This window comes from Triticum dicoccoides, chromosome 1B (assembly GCF_002162155.2).
Source record: "Triticum dicoccoides isolate Atlit2015 ecotype Zavitan chromosome 1B, WEW_v2.0, whole genome shotgun sequence".
Classification (NCBI taxonomy): Eukaryota; Viridiplantae; Streptophyta; class Magnoliopsida; order Poales; family Poaceae; genus Triticum; species Triticum dicoccoides.
In genome coordinates, this window is record NC_041381.1 from 326,075,524 (window position 1) to 326,091,385 (window position 15,862).

At 45.3% G+C, this 15,862-nt stretch overlaps 1 protein-coding gene across 1 annotated transcript in view; it reads left to right on the forward strand.

Annotated features, from left to right (window-relative positions):
- Window positions 1-5,601, forward strand: part of LOC119333183 (protein ENHANCED DISEASE RESISTANCE 2-like) — a 10,345-nt gene extending 4,744 nt beyond the window's left edge. Inside the window, exons 8-22 of the mRNA XM_037606173.1 lie at window positions 1,126-1,172; window positions 1,246-1,346; window positions 1,550-1,645; window positions 1,728-1,792; window positions 1,866-1,937; window positions 2,022-2,168; window positions 2,257-2,573; window positions 3,327-3,390; window positions 3,474-3,649; window positions 3,835-3,936; window positions 4,007-4,057; window positions 4,150-4,293; window positions 4,379-4,474; window positions 4,933-5,034; window positions 5,144-5,601. Of these exons, the coding sequence (XP_037462070.1) occupies window positions 1,126-1,172; window positions 1,246-1,346; window positions 1,550-1,645; window positions 1,728-1,792; window positions 1,866-1,937; window positions 2,022-2,168; window positions 2,257-2,573; window positions 3,327-3,390; window positions 3,474-3,649; window positions 3,835-3,936; window positions 4,007-4,057; window positions 4,150-4,293; window positions 4,379-4,474; window positions 4,933-5,034; window positions 5,144-5,239 (1,676 nt within the window). The 3' untranslated portion in view covers window positions 5,240-5,601. The remainder of the gene's footprint in view (window positions 1-1,125; window positions 1,173-1,245; window positions 1,347-1,549; window positions 1,646-1,727; window positions 1,793-1,865; window positions 1,938-2,021; window positions 2,169-2,256; window positions 2,574-3,326; window positions 3,391-3,473; window positions 3,650-3,834; window positions 3,937-4,006; window positions 4,058-4,149; window positions 4,294-4,378; window positions 4,475-4,932; window positions 5,035-5,143) is intronic.
- Window positions 5,602-15,862: the final 10,261 nt, after the last annotated feature.

The window sequence follows — 15,862 nt, forward strand, 5'->3', positions numbered from 1 at the left end:
GTCATTGTCAAAGATAATATTTTTCTAGAAAAGCAAAAGCCTTGCATTTTGATGCTTTGGTAGAAAGAAGAGTTTGTGCAAGCCCTAAGAAGAGCAACACCCGGTGATTACTACATGAAACCCCTAGTCGGTAGATACTGGCATAGCCAGAAGCAGAGCGCCCAGACCTCTCGCACCCGCCATCGCCCATTGCCTGGCTTCCGTGTCGATCGTGTCAAGTAGGCAAGCTAAGTTGAGCTGGGAGTTGTCAAAGATGATCGAGTTATGCTTTATTGAAGAAGCTGCCTTCTAATAGATTAAAGGATGAATCAAGAAAGCAGGGATCGACAGGTATCAAAGCAAAAATTAAATTCCCCTTCCGGCCTTCCTAGTCCACATGACAAATCGTCTATGTATACTTGGATAGTTGGACTTGAATTTTGAAAATAGTCTCAGCACAGATTTCTTAAGCAGAGGAGCCGAATATTTCTAACAAGCAGGCCGGATATGTAGTAATTGTACAAGCAAGAAATATCCAAACTTAATTCTTTGAAGGTAGGAGAGCAGATTCGATTAGCATGGTATAGATGCACAGCTCAATAGCTTACTATATACTGCTATACAAGTAACAAAATCTCATCTGTCATGAGTTGTGACTCCTATTCTTTGTAGGTAGAGAGCATAACACAGCAGTATAACCTTAAGTTCAAACACTACATAATGTAACTAGTATTACCTTCCAAATACCGTATGATCAATTAACCACAAGTGGCATAACCTGATCATCTTCCAAACACAACACAATCATTCTATTAGTAATTCACTCCTCTCCTGAAAAAATTCAGAAATCTTTAATTCATATTATGCTGCAATAACATATACAGCCAAAATAGAAATATTGGATATGTATTTCTTCGTATATCAAAGTGGAGTAGGTTGAAGTTGTTTCCCAACACAGATGTACGGATCAGGAAAACCAGATCGAGCTGTACATGCAATTCGGAGTATCTTTCTTAAAAAAAAAAATCATACATCACACATTCTTGTTTACATTATCAAACTTAGCTTGCTGCACATTTGTGTGGGCAAACAAGCAAGCTAGTTATCGTGGAACTTTCTGCTAACTTCCGATTTCCTTATATTTAGGATTACGTTTGTTTACTGAGGCAAAGGATGGTGGCTCACGTGGGAAGGTAATTCTCGTTGTCGACAATATATTTTGTGGACGGGCTGTTAAATTCACTGTGATTTTGCCTGTCTACCCAGTATTGGGATGATCATCCAGCTATAATGGCAGTTGGTGTCGTTGATGCAAATTCTGAGGATATCTTCCAGACTTTAATGTCTCTTGGTCAATCAAGATCCGAGTAAGATATATGTTTCCTGTTTAACAAAACCAGCATATGATACTGCCTTGAAAACCAGAAATATATTACACTTGATTTTTCTGTTTTGCTATCTTCCTGACCAAAATTTAGACCCTGCACGGCATGTCACTAGCATTATTTACATGAACATATATGTGAATGCATTTCGTTTTGCACCAATCAACCAGTGAGAGTTCTTGTAGGTGGGACTTCTGTCTGCGGGAAGGAAGGGTGGTTGAGCATCTAGATGGACATTCAGACATAATCCATAAGAAATTAAGAGGGGACTGGCTACCATGGTCTGATGCTGGATCCATCCTGCTTTCTGTATGCACACTTTATCGTTAAGTTATAATAGTATATATGATATTTAGTTTTCAGGGGAATGAGAAAGAGAGATCTATTACTTAGACGATATTGGAGGAGAGAAGATGATGGAACTTATGGTACAATTATTAAAAAAAAGACGAATAATCAGCTTGCCATGATCTAGACCTGACACTTCTCTTGATTTTTCAGTTATCCTGTACCACTCTGTTTTCCACAACAGATGCAGTCCTGAGAAAGGCTACATCCGTGCATGTCTTAAAAGTAATGTATGCTTTATTTTCAGCATAAAAACTGATTGTTATCTTTTGTTTATCATGAACTAAGATATGATTTTATGAATAATAGGTGGAGGATATGTAATATCACCAGTTAGCCAAGGAAGACAATCAGTTGTGAAGCATATGCTTGCTATAGACTGGAAATTCTGGAAGTCATATCTCCTTGCCTCATCCGCAAAATACATCACCATACGTATGCTAGGAAGAGTAGCAGGCATGTCTTGTGAAAGATTAATTATTCATTGCTTGTTGTGGTTATCAACTTTGTTCCAGTGTTCAGTAAGCTAAACATTTGTTTGCAGCCCTACGAGAATTATTCCGAGCAAAAAATGGAAACTGCGCTTGTATGGAATTCTCATCGGGTGAGCTGATGAGGGATATGGGACTTCCGCAGGGTGGAAATGAGCGGACAAAAATAGAAATGCAGTCAGCAAATGAGTGTGAAAGACTTGAGGGTCCTGTAGAAGGACCACAGGGTGGTTCTAACCGGCACTTAAGCAGTACTGGTTCCCTTGTTCAACTTAATGATGCAACGGATGAGTTCTTTGATGTCCCAGATGAATCAGAATATGATCAGAGAGAAGCCATGTGGTCTTCTGATGAGAGCACACATGCTGCAGTGAGTTCTTTACATAGAACCTTTTTTTTCCCTTCAAAACGCACTTAAATGTGTCATTTTGTATTAGAGGAGGCATCAAGATGACACAAAGCTTACAAGCGGCAACATAAACCCAAAGTACCCAGCCTAACAAAAGAAAAAAGAAATTATAAATAAAAAACAGTAGCAAAAGGAGCAAATAAATAAATAAATACTGTTCTTATTGATTAAGATGGTAGTTCATTTCCATCTCTCTAGAATTGCTGTTTGTAGATTGTTGTGTGGCTGACCATATTAAATATGTGTTACCCCTGTGGCATTCATATGTGAAAGTTAACAACATTGCAATATGCAGAAAATTGTCCATACTTTTCAATTATTCAGCTGTTGCCTTATCACAATGAGTGTAACGTGTGTACCTTAGCCCATAATGTGATTTCTCTGTTTCCCTTTAGTAACAAAAAGAAGCAGGAAGGTTTCTCTCAGATATGTTGCAAACCCCTGGTCAGCCAGTAACTAACGAACGGTTTCCTTGATTGTATGAACCTATTATTCTTTCCTATGCCATAGTGGTAGCATGGCACAATTTGATCATAGTTGGAAAGGTGAAACAACTTATAGTCGGCTTATAAAAATTAAAACAACTTAGTCATAGGCAAGGACCACAATTTAATTACAAGAAATGATGATAACATGGTCTTGGCATAATTCAGAGAACCATGGCAGAACTCCAAGATTGTTTTTTTTACATTCCATGTGTCTAATATTTGGCAGGACCAACGACATGCTAAATTATCCAGTGCTGCTGTCTTTGTACGGAAGTTGCATGATCTTGCAGGTGTGTTACGGCTGATGTACATTTTTCAGTATTTTCATTTATTTTTGTTTCTAACTATTTGTTTCTCATTTCCTATATTCTAGTTCAAAAGAGAGGGTACATTGATTTACAGGGAGCTGCAGATGCTGATAATGGACCATGTTACTATGGACATACTCTCCCAAAAGATTCTAGCTGTACAATGCCTTCTAGTTGGTCAATGACAGACCCAACAACATTCTTAATACGGGGAGAATCCTATTTGCTTGATCGTCAAAAGGTGGCTTAGTACCGTGATATTATTCTAATTCATTAGGCTAGGATACATGTCTTTATTCTGCAGGAAATAAGGGATCCTGTATGTTACAATGATAGCCATGTTTAGTTAATCTGGTCAGCATATTGATAGTCAGGGTTCATGTGCTTCACCATCCATAATGATGAAATTATCTGTAACTTTGACAGATCAAAGCAGAGAATACATTGATGCAAATGGTTGGTGCTGACTGGATAAAATCTGATAAGCGTGAGGATGATCTTGCTGGCCGTCCTGGCGGGCTAGTCCAGGTATCTTCTGCCGAAGTCAGTAATTCTGCCTTCAAATGAGAAGGAACAAAAATTAAAGTTTTTATTGCAGAAATATGCAGCACAAGGAGGCAGCAAATTTTTCTTCATTGTAAATATACAGGTGAGATTTCTTCGGCTTTATGAATGCATCGAGGCTTCATAAGTGTGCATCTAGACCTTGCCTTTTTACTTATAACCCTGGTCGGTATACAGGTTCCTGGTTCTACCACGTACAGCTTAGCTTTGTATTATATGATGGATACCCCATTGGAAAAGGTTCCTCTACTTGAAAGATTTGTAAATGGAGATGATACATTCAGAAACTCAAGGTTCAAACTCATCCCTTATATCTCAAAGGTACCTTTCTCCTACAAGTCTTGATTGGTGTTAATCAAAAAGCCGTGATGGTTTACGATTGGAAATTCGGAATGTGTCAATTCAGGGATCTTGGATTGTGAAGCAGAGTGTGGGCAAGAAAGCTTGTTTGGTTGGTCAAGCACTAGAAATCAATTATTTCCGTGGAAGCAACTATTTGGAGGTAACATCTATGCATGCCATATGTAGTAATAGTCAGCTTTATTCATTTCATTTTATGATCCATTATCCAGAGATCAGCATAGCTGGCATATTTTTTTTTTTTGCATACTTATGTATTCAGGAAACAGTCTATCAGCTATGTTTTCTTTGAATGGGTGCAGTCGCGTAGTAAGGATTGCTTTACTTTGTCAATATTATTTATCGTTTACTTTTTTTAGTTCATGTTCCCCATGGACCATAAACTGACTGGACCATTATGGGAAGCTAACTGTTAATTTGGTTTATGAGTCTTCATTAGCCATAAGATAGGTTGAACGGTCCATTGCAGTCACCAAACACTAATTGGCTTAGGTTTATCTCCTAACATTATAGCTTATGATCTAATGAGAGTATGTTTAGTGCCAGTACGTACAATTGCGATATTCAGGTTCTCAACATTTTGAAATGCAACCTTTTCAGCTTGGAGTTGATATAGGCTCGTCAACAGTGGCACGAGGTGTGGTGAGCCTTGTGCTTGGGTACCTGAACAACCTGGTGATTGAGATGGCCTTCTTGGTACAGGTAATAGCCGTCGGATAACTTTACCAAATTGTTACAGATGCTCTTGTTCTACTCAAGATCGATAACAGATGTGATGAGTAAGCATGGTTTCTTCCTTTGCCTCATGCAGGGCAACACGCAAGAAGAGCTCCCGGAGTTCCTCCTAGGCACCTGCCGACTTTATTATCTCGACGCCTCCAAAGCTGTATCGCTAGACGAATGCTGACCTGACCTGACCTCTCAAGGTCAAGGAGGTGTCAGGTTACCCCAATTCTCTTTCGAAGCCTGAGTACAGCACATCAAAGCCGAAAAGGCTCAAGCTACTCCCCGTGTCCAACCGCCATACACTCATTTGTCTGCCTTGCCGCTCGCAAAAGTGTGGGGGATTTGCCGCAGCAGTGTACATTCATTTCTCCTCCTGCAAATAGGAGGTGTTGCGGTGTATTGATTGATTGATGATGGCAGTGTACTACTAGTATGATGCAAAACCTTGCTCCCATTCTTTGGCCGACAACTCGTCATTTCATTCATCATGTAAAAACTGAGACAAAAGGAAAGTGTATTCTAACCCTGACCTCGTGTCCTTCACTTGGAATCTAATCTGGGATCGGATCAGAGATCGTCAGATGTTCAGATCCAACACCACCAAAGCAAACCCATTACTGGACGTTGACCCTTCACCTGAGAGTGATTACACTGGCCATGATTATATCCGAGGACTGTCCCTCCAGACAGACACTCGTACCGAATCGAAAGGGACTCGACCCAAGCCCAACACCAACGACGCAGTGATAATCATCGGGAATTCCCGTATCATGGTGCAGTTGGTCACTCACTCGAGGAGGTCGAGGACCACACGCTTCACTTTTCTGTTATCATCACTTGAGCCGGAAGGAACAAGCAGGTGGTGTAGGTAGTGGAGCTGGCATCTCTTGCGTCCTGACCAGAGATTGAGAAAGGACAGGGCAGCAGTGGGGCGTGAAAATGATGGGTGTCATCGTAGCAACCAGTTCGCAGCAGCAGCAGCTACATCGTGATCAGAAATCAGGGGTCACTGTGCCTGCTAGCTCAGCTTTTTTCTTTTTTCCTAACCGTGCAGGCCGCCAAACGCTGCATCACTGACGCTGCAGCTGTAGCAGCAGTGGACGTGACAGGTGAACGTCCTCTTCCTTCGCCCGCTTCGAGCCTGCGCTTTCCGAGCAGAGGATGGTGCGTCGCTTGCGGCAGAAATCACAGATTTGACCTGAGGCAGAAATCAATTCACAAACTGACCTGCTTTCAAAAAAATTTCACTCTGCTGATCCTTCGGTGTGACGCCCGACAGCTGGGCGCCGCACCCTACTGTGCAGCGCCTCTCCCTTAGGCGTTGCACATCCTGCCAGCGTGGCAGCCCTGGTCCAGCTGCGGCCCCACACGCACCTGTGCAGCGCCGAGCTAGGCGCCACACGTTGACGTGCAGCGCCTAGCCCTTGGGCGCTGCACAGTGACTTAAGCGCGGCCGCCCCAGCCCGACCAGGCAGTTCTTCATCTCTCCGCTCTCTGGACAGAGAGCAGCGGCGGCGGCGGCGCCCCCATCTAATCCCCCCACATCCCTCTCAGATCTGAAGATTTGATCCGTGGATTCGATCCCCAATCCATCCTACTAGGTAAACTCTTCCCTTCTCTTTCTTTTGCTCCGTAAATTTGTTGCCATTCTAGAGATTCGTCCATGATTTGATGGAACCCTTGATTTGTTTGGTTTGCTCGATTTAGGATGTGTATTCATATTGGTAGTACCGTAGTGTTATTTATTAGTTCACAATATATGATTCTTGTTTGTTGAAACCCTAGATTGTTTAGTTTTTTTAGATATATATGAGATGCCTATTTTTATAGATAACTATGAGATGTTGATTTTTGTAGACATATATGAGAAGTTTGTTTAGATATATATTAGATGTTCAGTTTATTTCAAATATTAGATGTTGAGTTTATTTGAAATATTAGATGTTTAGTTTATTTGAACACATATGACATATTCCTTGTGTGAGAAGGAGATGTTGAGATTCTTGTAGTTGAACACATGTTATATGTTTAGTGTATACCGATATTTGAGATGAAGATGAACTTTTATATGTTTATTGTTTGAAATTGTAAGGATGGTTTGGCTTCTGGACAATGTCTACGACGTGCAACACCGGGCCTACATGATGCGCGAGAAGGATAAGGTAATAATGAGTAATCTAAATATTTTGCAAATTTGCCTTTAGTTGAAATTTACATGCCCTAAGATTTGTCATTACTTGTTTTTTGCAGAAGCTTGAACCTCTGAAGATTCGGTATCACGGGGTCTCTGGTCCTGCCATGCCTTACGATGAGCGGTACACACCGTACATCAAGCAGGCAGGACTACTCCCGTGGATTCTGTTGGTCAGCCGGTCCACACCGAATCTGAACGCTCCACTGGTGTCCGCTCTTGTTGATCGGTGGAGGCCAGAGACCCACAGTTTCCATCTTCGGACCGGGGAGATGACCGTGACGCTCGAGGATGTCTCGTTGATCACCGGTCTTGCTATCGACGGGAGGCCTCTATGTATGAGCACCGATTCTGATGGGTGGCGCGAGCAGATGATTGCTCTTATCGGTATGGCTCCTACCGAGGCTGAGGATGATGTAGAGGAGGGAGAAGAGAAGAAGAAGAGGGAAAGGAAGGCAGCTGGAGCTGCTTTCACGTGGATTCAAAATAACTTTGCGACGTGTCCTCCGGATGCAACTGATGATGTGATCCAGACACATGCTCGTGTGTATATGTGGTACATTGTGTCGAGGACTTTGTTTCCTGACTCCACTGGCAAGAACGCTCCATGGATGTGGCTGAAGGCGTTGACCGTCTTCGATAGCAAATGGAGCTGGGGTTCAGCGACTCTTGCCTACTTGTACCGACAGGTAGTTGGTCTGTTTTGTGATCAACTCATTTATTCATTAGCAATGCAAGCTTGCTGTCAAGTTAACATTGTTTTTCTTTCATATGTAGCTGGATGATGCGTGTTGCAGGATCACACCTAGTGCAGGCATTGGTGGTAATCTGCTTCTACTTTCTGTATGGAGCTGGGAGCGTCTGCCTGTTGGACGCCCGAAGAGCGTCAGGTTTGATCCTTGGTATGCAGATGAACATGACGAATTACGGCGCCCCACGTGGGCTTACAAGTGGGATATCGTTTTCGAGATGACGAACGATGTCAATCTCATGTACCAAAAGTACATTGCCGAGTTGGACACGATTACGCCTGAGCAGGTAAGGAGGTCATTACTTTAGTCCTTTCTCATGCTTGCTTGAAAAATAGTTATCAAATTTGCATTGTTGCCCTGTTTCATAGGTGGAATGGCAGCCATATGGCGCGGGTGAGAGCTTGGGGTACACCACGGAGTTCCGCCTCAACCCGATGTGCTTGCGGGATAAGGATCTCTGGCTTATGCAGTGCCCACTGATATGCAACTGGGCGGTTGAGTTTCATTTGCCGCATCGCGTGTATCGTCAGTTTGGTCTTTTCCAGCCTCACCCGCCGGATTGGATGGACACGGATAAAGCACTTCATAGGTAAGAGAGCATGTGTGCGTATTGTCTAATCATCGGGACTCCTTTTGATTGTGCTAATGTTTGGTTTTATACCACGCAGGTTGGACAGGAGAAGGCAACGGAAGATAAAGGACTGGGCGAAGCATCATTCTGCGTATGTTACCCGCTTCCAGCTTTGTGTGGAGCAAGCTCGTAGCACTGCACGCGCCCCGCTTCGTGAGCACAACTCACTTGCTTTTGATAACTACGTACGATGGTTTATTGGAACTACTCGAGTTGAGATATGCCCGCCGGCATATAATGAGGATATTCTTGAAGAACCCGTAAACTTTGAGGATCTAGCAAAGGGGAAGTACAACAGAGATGTCAGGCTAGGGCAAGGAGTGCCTGCTGTTCCGGTGATTAACTATGTGGTAAAGTGTTCCCCTCTTTACTTTCCTGTTGACCGTATTACACATGTTTGAATGGCTAACGCATTCATTTTTTCTCATCCGCAGCGCACCGAGATCAAGAAAGCAGCTGATGAGAGCCAGTCTATTCTGGAGAAGACACCAGTTGGAACTGGCAATGATGATGGTTCACTACGAGCATTCCTCAAGGTACATATCGCATTCACTATGAGAGCCAGTCTATGTTGCGAAGTTTGATATCTTACACACTTGTTCATGTTACAGCGTCAGGCCAAGAAGTTAAGGCGGTTATCGAACCTTCTCGGTTGCCGTGATCCTGAATATGATGAACCATCTGCCTCTAGGTCTGGTACACCATCAGACCCCGCACCTCACCATGAGGGGGACGATGTGAGTTCCTCATATGCTTATGTGGATGATGAGGGTGGGATCACCCAAGAGGTATGACTAATCCTTTAGATGTGATTCTCACTTGATTACGACATCGGCCTTCACCATATTGTTTCGTTGTGTGATAGGGCGATGAGCTTGATGATGACATGACTTTGGCGGACGCTCAAGCTCGGTCCGCATATGTGTTCAAGCCTAGGCAGCCCAGACACCGGTACACGCCCAACGACTATGACAACAGAGGCAACCCAAAGGTGGTCGTAGGGACCTCGCGGATGGCTAGATTGGATGATGAGGCGGAGGAGGAGGCGGAGGCGGAGCCGCAGGCGGAGGAGGAAGTGCACGAAGAGGAGCCTCGTGCTCCTAAAAAGAAGAAGATTGCATGCAGGCGTGGCACCAGGAACACGCGTGGAAGGCATTGTTAGGTTGATGAACTTGTGAGGTTATGTTATATGATGAACTTGTGAACTTGTGAGGTTGATTAACTTGTGAGGTTATGTTATGGTATTTGTGTTTGCAAACTTGAAGCAAACTTGAATTGTCTTAAATGATGTGATGTTCAAGTTATTAGTTCTCTTTGCTTAGCATGTCTAGTTTATAGTACTTTTATTGATGTTTTAGTTATTTGAGTGCTGCTGCACCCCACCCAAAATGGCATCTGTTTCTGCAGTTTTGCTTATAGCAACACTGCAGCGCCCAACATTTAGGCGCTGCACTGTACTGTGTGGCGCTCAACTGTTAGGCGCTGCACTGTATAGTGCAGCGCCCTTCCCTTAGGCGCTGCACTACTGCCATGGCTATCCAGAAAGCCAACAGTTACTCCCATGGCTACTCCCACTACATCCATAATACTTACAATGACTGCAGCATCACAGCAATATGGACAAGCACAAATTTTATGCCGACGATGTTCATAACTTAAGATAATGCAAACATTAGTACGACATGGTTCACGACACATTCATTACAAATGACAAATGGCAGCTTGCCCTAGAAGATAGTTCACCAACATCTCACATGCCCTCACAACTTCACAACACATTCATTAGAAGATAGTTGACGAGGAGTGCACCGAAGCGAAGTCCCTACTGAGTAGAGCGAGGCCATTTCCCCTTCTTGTCACGTGTCGCATTTAGAATTCCAGCATGGCGATCCGATATGACACAAATTTTCCTTTCAGCCGGTAATACCCTTGTTCTCAGTTGACGCAAGAACCACTCCCAGTTATCATTGTTCTCCACCTCAACCAAAGCGAAAGCCAAAGGCAACACCCGGTTATTGGCATCACTTGCTATTGCAACCAATAAAGTGCCCTTGTATTGTCCGGTCAAGAACGTGCCATCAATGGCGATGACGGGCCGACAATGCTCAAAAGCCCTCACGCATTGCTCAAAGGCCCAAAATGCACGGCCAAATACTCGGACGGTCCTCCCGTTATGAATCAAAGTTTGGTGCCCATGAGGCTCAACCACGTGAACCATGCCTGGGTTTGTGGCGGCCATAGCTAACAACAACCTAGGGAGTCGGTTGTATGCTTCCTCCCAATTGCCATACAATAACTTGAATGCGGCTTGCTTCGCCTTCCATGCCTTGCCGTACTTCACCTTGTAATGAAAGATGGCTTTCACAAGGTCAATGACACTCTTGATGCTCATTATTGGAAGTGTGGATATTTGGTTGGACAGCCTGTAAGCAATGAATTCAGACGTGAGTTGTCTGTGTTGTTGGTGCACAAGCTTGCCATCCGCATTCTTGTGCCGGCACATGTGAGTTGGTAGACAACTCACTATGCGCCAAGTGGGACCTCCTTTCCATGGCCTTGCACGCACAATCCATGGACATGTTGGCACTTCACATTTGACCGTGTAACGCACATTAACATCCGAGTTGGCCACTTTATGTGGATGATAATGTGTAACCGAGTAGTTGTCGAGCCACATCTTCAATTCCAAGAAGGATTGAAACTCACAACCGGGATATATCCCGTTCTTGCCGTCTTCCAAATCACGGTGAGAACTTGGCCTAGCTTCAAAAGATATGCATTTGCCACCATCCACAACGGCTTCATCCGCGAGACTAAGATCCTTGAACAATGGTGTCTTGTGATCCCGCCCGAATACCTTCTTGAATGCTTCGGCCTCCTTCGGCGTGAACCCCTCCTCATCAACTTCTTCATCGGGACCATCGTCATCCGAGTCCGATGCATATGCACGGGAAAAAGGGATGGATTGGTCCATTGTCTCTTGCACATGATATTGGTCGAGATCACCCACATTGTTGTCATGGAGGTCAACTTCGTTGTCATCCTCCTCGTACTCATCATTCTCCTCTTCAAAACCTTCATTTTGGTTGTTTGGAGTCGGGCTCAATGTTGGCCAATCTTGTTGCGTGAATTGAGGTTCACTCATTTGATCTTGGTTCATGGGTGGGGGAGTGCTAGCAACCAACGGGGAGGGGTTCCGGTTCAAGTCTAAATTCAAAGTAGACTCAACCTTCTTGGAGACAAATAACTCAAGAGCCTTGTCTAGAGATTCGGCAACCGTCTCCTTGTATGCAACCCAACGTTGCTCGGAGTTCACACGCATTGTCTTCCAACGGATGTGCATTCCAAAACCAACATTATGCCTTCCCTCGAACTCAACAACGTCACTTGGGTCCGTCCAATTCAAATCTTTCCTCACTTGTTCCAAAAGCTCCGCATAGCTAGGACTACTCTCAAACACCATGTCAAGCTCATTCGGGTCCGTCTCAACATTGCCTTTCAAAAAGGCCTCTCTATCCACATGATGAACATAAACACATGTTCTCCCCATCCCTACAATAATCAAAAACACACATATATCAAGTAAATACTTAAGAAAAATATTTGCACACATATGCCCTAACATATAAAACAACCATAACCATAACACCAACATCAAACACACATAACCCTAACCCTAGCATACTATGGAAGCTTAACCAACCCAAGTTAGCAAAGAAACATAACATCATTCAACACAAATTTGCAAATCCAAGTCAAACTAGGGTTTCCCCCAAACTAGCAAGATTTGAGCAAATGTGACAATTCCTATGGATGAAAACGAGGGGATGGGAGGAGATTACCTTAAGGGAGGGGTTGGCTTCGAAATCCACGGTCAAATACTCCGGATTTGCAAGATTTGAGAAGGATTTGAGAGGGGGGGAGAGGGGAAGAGAGGAGGGCCGCAAGCCTTAGGGTTTGGGTGGGGTGGGGGTGTGTGGGGTGGGGGTGGGAGGGGAGAGAGGGTGGGGCCAGCCCAAGTGGAACACAGACTGTGCAGCGCCCACGAGCTAGGCGCTGCACATTACATGTGTGGCACCTAGCTCTTAGGCGCTGCACAGGTGCGTGTGGGGCCGCAGCTGGACCAGAGCTGCCACGCTGGCAGGATGTGCGACGCCTAAGGGAGAGGCGCTGCACAGTAGGGTGCGGCGCCCAGCTGTCGGGCGTCACACCGAAGGGTCAGCAGAGTGAATTTTTTTTGAAAGCAGGTCAGTTTGTGAATTGATTTCTTCCTCAGGTCAAATCTGTGATTTCTGCCGTCGCTTGCTTGCTTGCTACTTCTGTGTCGCACAAGTGAGAGATTAAAGTAGACGCGTGGACGCAACGCAAGTGCACAGTGTACGTACGTAAGCGTGGTGGAGCGTGGACAGGATTGTTCTTTTCTGTTTGAGATCCTGGACAGGATTGTCAATGCCATTGACCTGTGCTGATCCCTATGGCGCATGGCGCGTCGCCGGCGGCGGCGGCGATCGGGTCGGGTCGGTCGGTCGGTCGCGCGAGGCACGGCTCCGTGCTGGGGGTCAGCTGGTCACGTGGACGCGGGGCGAGCGCCTGCGTGCGCGCGCGTGCGCGCTAGCGAGAGACGCGAGGCTGAACTGAATTCGACGCCTCCGGATTTGTTCGCCGTTGCACCGCCGCATTGGCTTGTCGCCGGGCATGTGGCCACAGTTTGCACGACACGCACTCTGTAGTATATAAAGAAAACGAACTTTTTTTTGACGTATAAAGAAAAAAACATGAACATATATATATATATATATATATATATATATATATATATATATATATATATATATATATATATATATATATATAGAAAAAAGCAAAGATATAAAGTTTCGCTGGCGCGACTGCAATCACAAGCGCTCGTTCGTGTGGGGATTCGGTCCCTCCTCTTACCTCATTTGCATTTCCACTTTATAGTTCATTTGATACTTATTTCCTCTTTTAGAGAAAGCGGACCACACGGGCTGCAAGATGGCAGCACTAGGCTGTCAAGCGCGCAGTCCAGCAGGCTTGGACCACCGGCCTTCGGCCCAAGAGGTTCCAGGAAGGCCTTGGAGAACTTTTTTCGGAAGGTTCAAACCTTTTCTTGTTTTCTTTTCTTGTGCCTTTGTTTCTGTTTTCTTTTGAGACATTCCATGCCCATTACGAAGGTCCTATGGGCCGTGAATCAGGCCGCGATGTGGGGGTGTTTTTTGTGGATCTTTTATTTTTTGGGAACAAACCGCGTGATGGTGGGTGGGTGCTTTTTATGGACTCCGGCAGGAGCGGGGACGAGGAGTAATTTTTTGGGGTGAGAGAAACACACTACCTTTTGTTAAACTAGCAAAACTGGCCTTCACAATGCTCTTTTTGTTCATAACAGATATGTTAGGAGTACTATTTGAATCAAGGTGGTGTGCCCCTGTGCTTGCAGCTGCATTCACGTGATATTTCAAGTCAAAAGGCATCCAACGCGCTGCTCGCGCCGGTGACCTGGGTCTCCCGCCGCAGGTGCCTCCCTGCGCGTCACAGACCAGATTTTCGATCGCCTCCCCATGCCGTTTCTAGACACGCAAAATACCACCATGGCAGTCAGCAGTAAAGCACAATACCACACCCTTCACTTTCGCCACACTCACGCATGTACGGGCTCGGCTTGCGAAACTGCTCCGTGGACGACGAATGCATGCACGACAGCGGCACGATGGGCCATACAGCCGTTGATATGCGCTCGATGATATGCATGAACGACTTGATATGTGATGTCGTGCATGAATCGTCCGCGTGGCGTCGTGTGCATAGCAGCGCTGCTCGGCTTGGGATCAAGCCACCGCCAGAGAGGACGGCGGCAACCCTGCATCCATTACAAAAATACCGTCACCGTCGTCCATTAACCAAGCCTTGCGGGGGAAAAGATGAATAGCTGCTCACCGTCGCCCGTGAGCAAGACAGTATCTCCGGCCGGGATTAGCGTCTTTTCACGAAGTCAGGCGAGCAGCCTTCGCACAGCAGCTGCAAAAAACAGCTGGGGTTCCCTGAGTATCAGCTAAACTCCCAGCAGATCAATGGAGCAGAGGCAGAGCAAGTGCTCTTGCGGTTCTAGCACAGGAAGAATAGACTCGCGTTTGCACTCACACATACACTGTGGTGTTGCTCACGTACACAGAACTAGAGGCTTTTATTGATTGGAGCCTTGATGGCTTGTTTACATCCACGGGTTAGAGCTCCTTAAATAGGAGCATACGGCATGCAACGTGTACAGCCAGCACATTCACACTAGAAGTCACTAGTAGTTACATCATACACGTACATTATCTAGTACACGCAACTCATCTCACTAGAGTTTTCTACTGGGACAGCTAGCACTTATCTTAAGCTAGTAAGTCGCTACAGCCTTAGATGTTTTGCGTATACGTCAGCATGCAGGACTAGATATTTCACAAGCAATATGACAGACGATTGCGAATCCTATGCATCATGATCTCCACAACAAATATATGATGCGTTTGGTCGTTCGCATTACCCTTACGGCCGCGCGGAAAGAAATTAGGTCATTTCGTTGGTTGGGTCGCATTCAGAAGATGACCCGCACAAATCTTAAAGCCCATCCGGGTCTCTCTTAGGACAACCGTTGAATCAGCCGTTTTTTCAGAGTCAGGCCCGAGCGCTATAACCTGAGGCATGTGGGCATGGACTGTTGTACGCGTGGAGGTGGCCTTGAGGTGTTAGCTGCGACATAAATTACTCTCAACTTCCTTCCCTCGCCGCTCTCTCCCCTCTTCTCCACTCACACCAGCGGCGGCAATCACCGGAGCAACGAACTGCAAGGCGATCCTAGGCGACGACGAGCACCGGAGCGACGGACTGCAAGGCGATTTCTTTCCATAGCAAGAGATTTCTTTTTGTTTCACCCCCTATTATTAAGCAACCCAACCTAATAAACCAAGGCATGCTTTTTGATGAATCCGCATGAATTTTCCGAACTATGTATGAGCGTTGGTTTTGAGGATTTCGTGCGGTACTGAAACCATGAGGATAACATGCCAAACCAAGCTTCGCCATCCCTCAAACTAGTATGCCAAAAAACATGGTGTCCACCCACATGTTCTTGCACTACTCGTCACAGAGCTAGTCGAACAGCCTTTACGTCCCTATGGTCGTCACCCATGCACCAAAGCCCCCCTCCCCCCAGGCCCTATCTGGTTC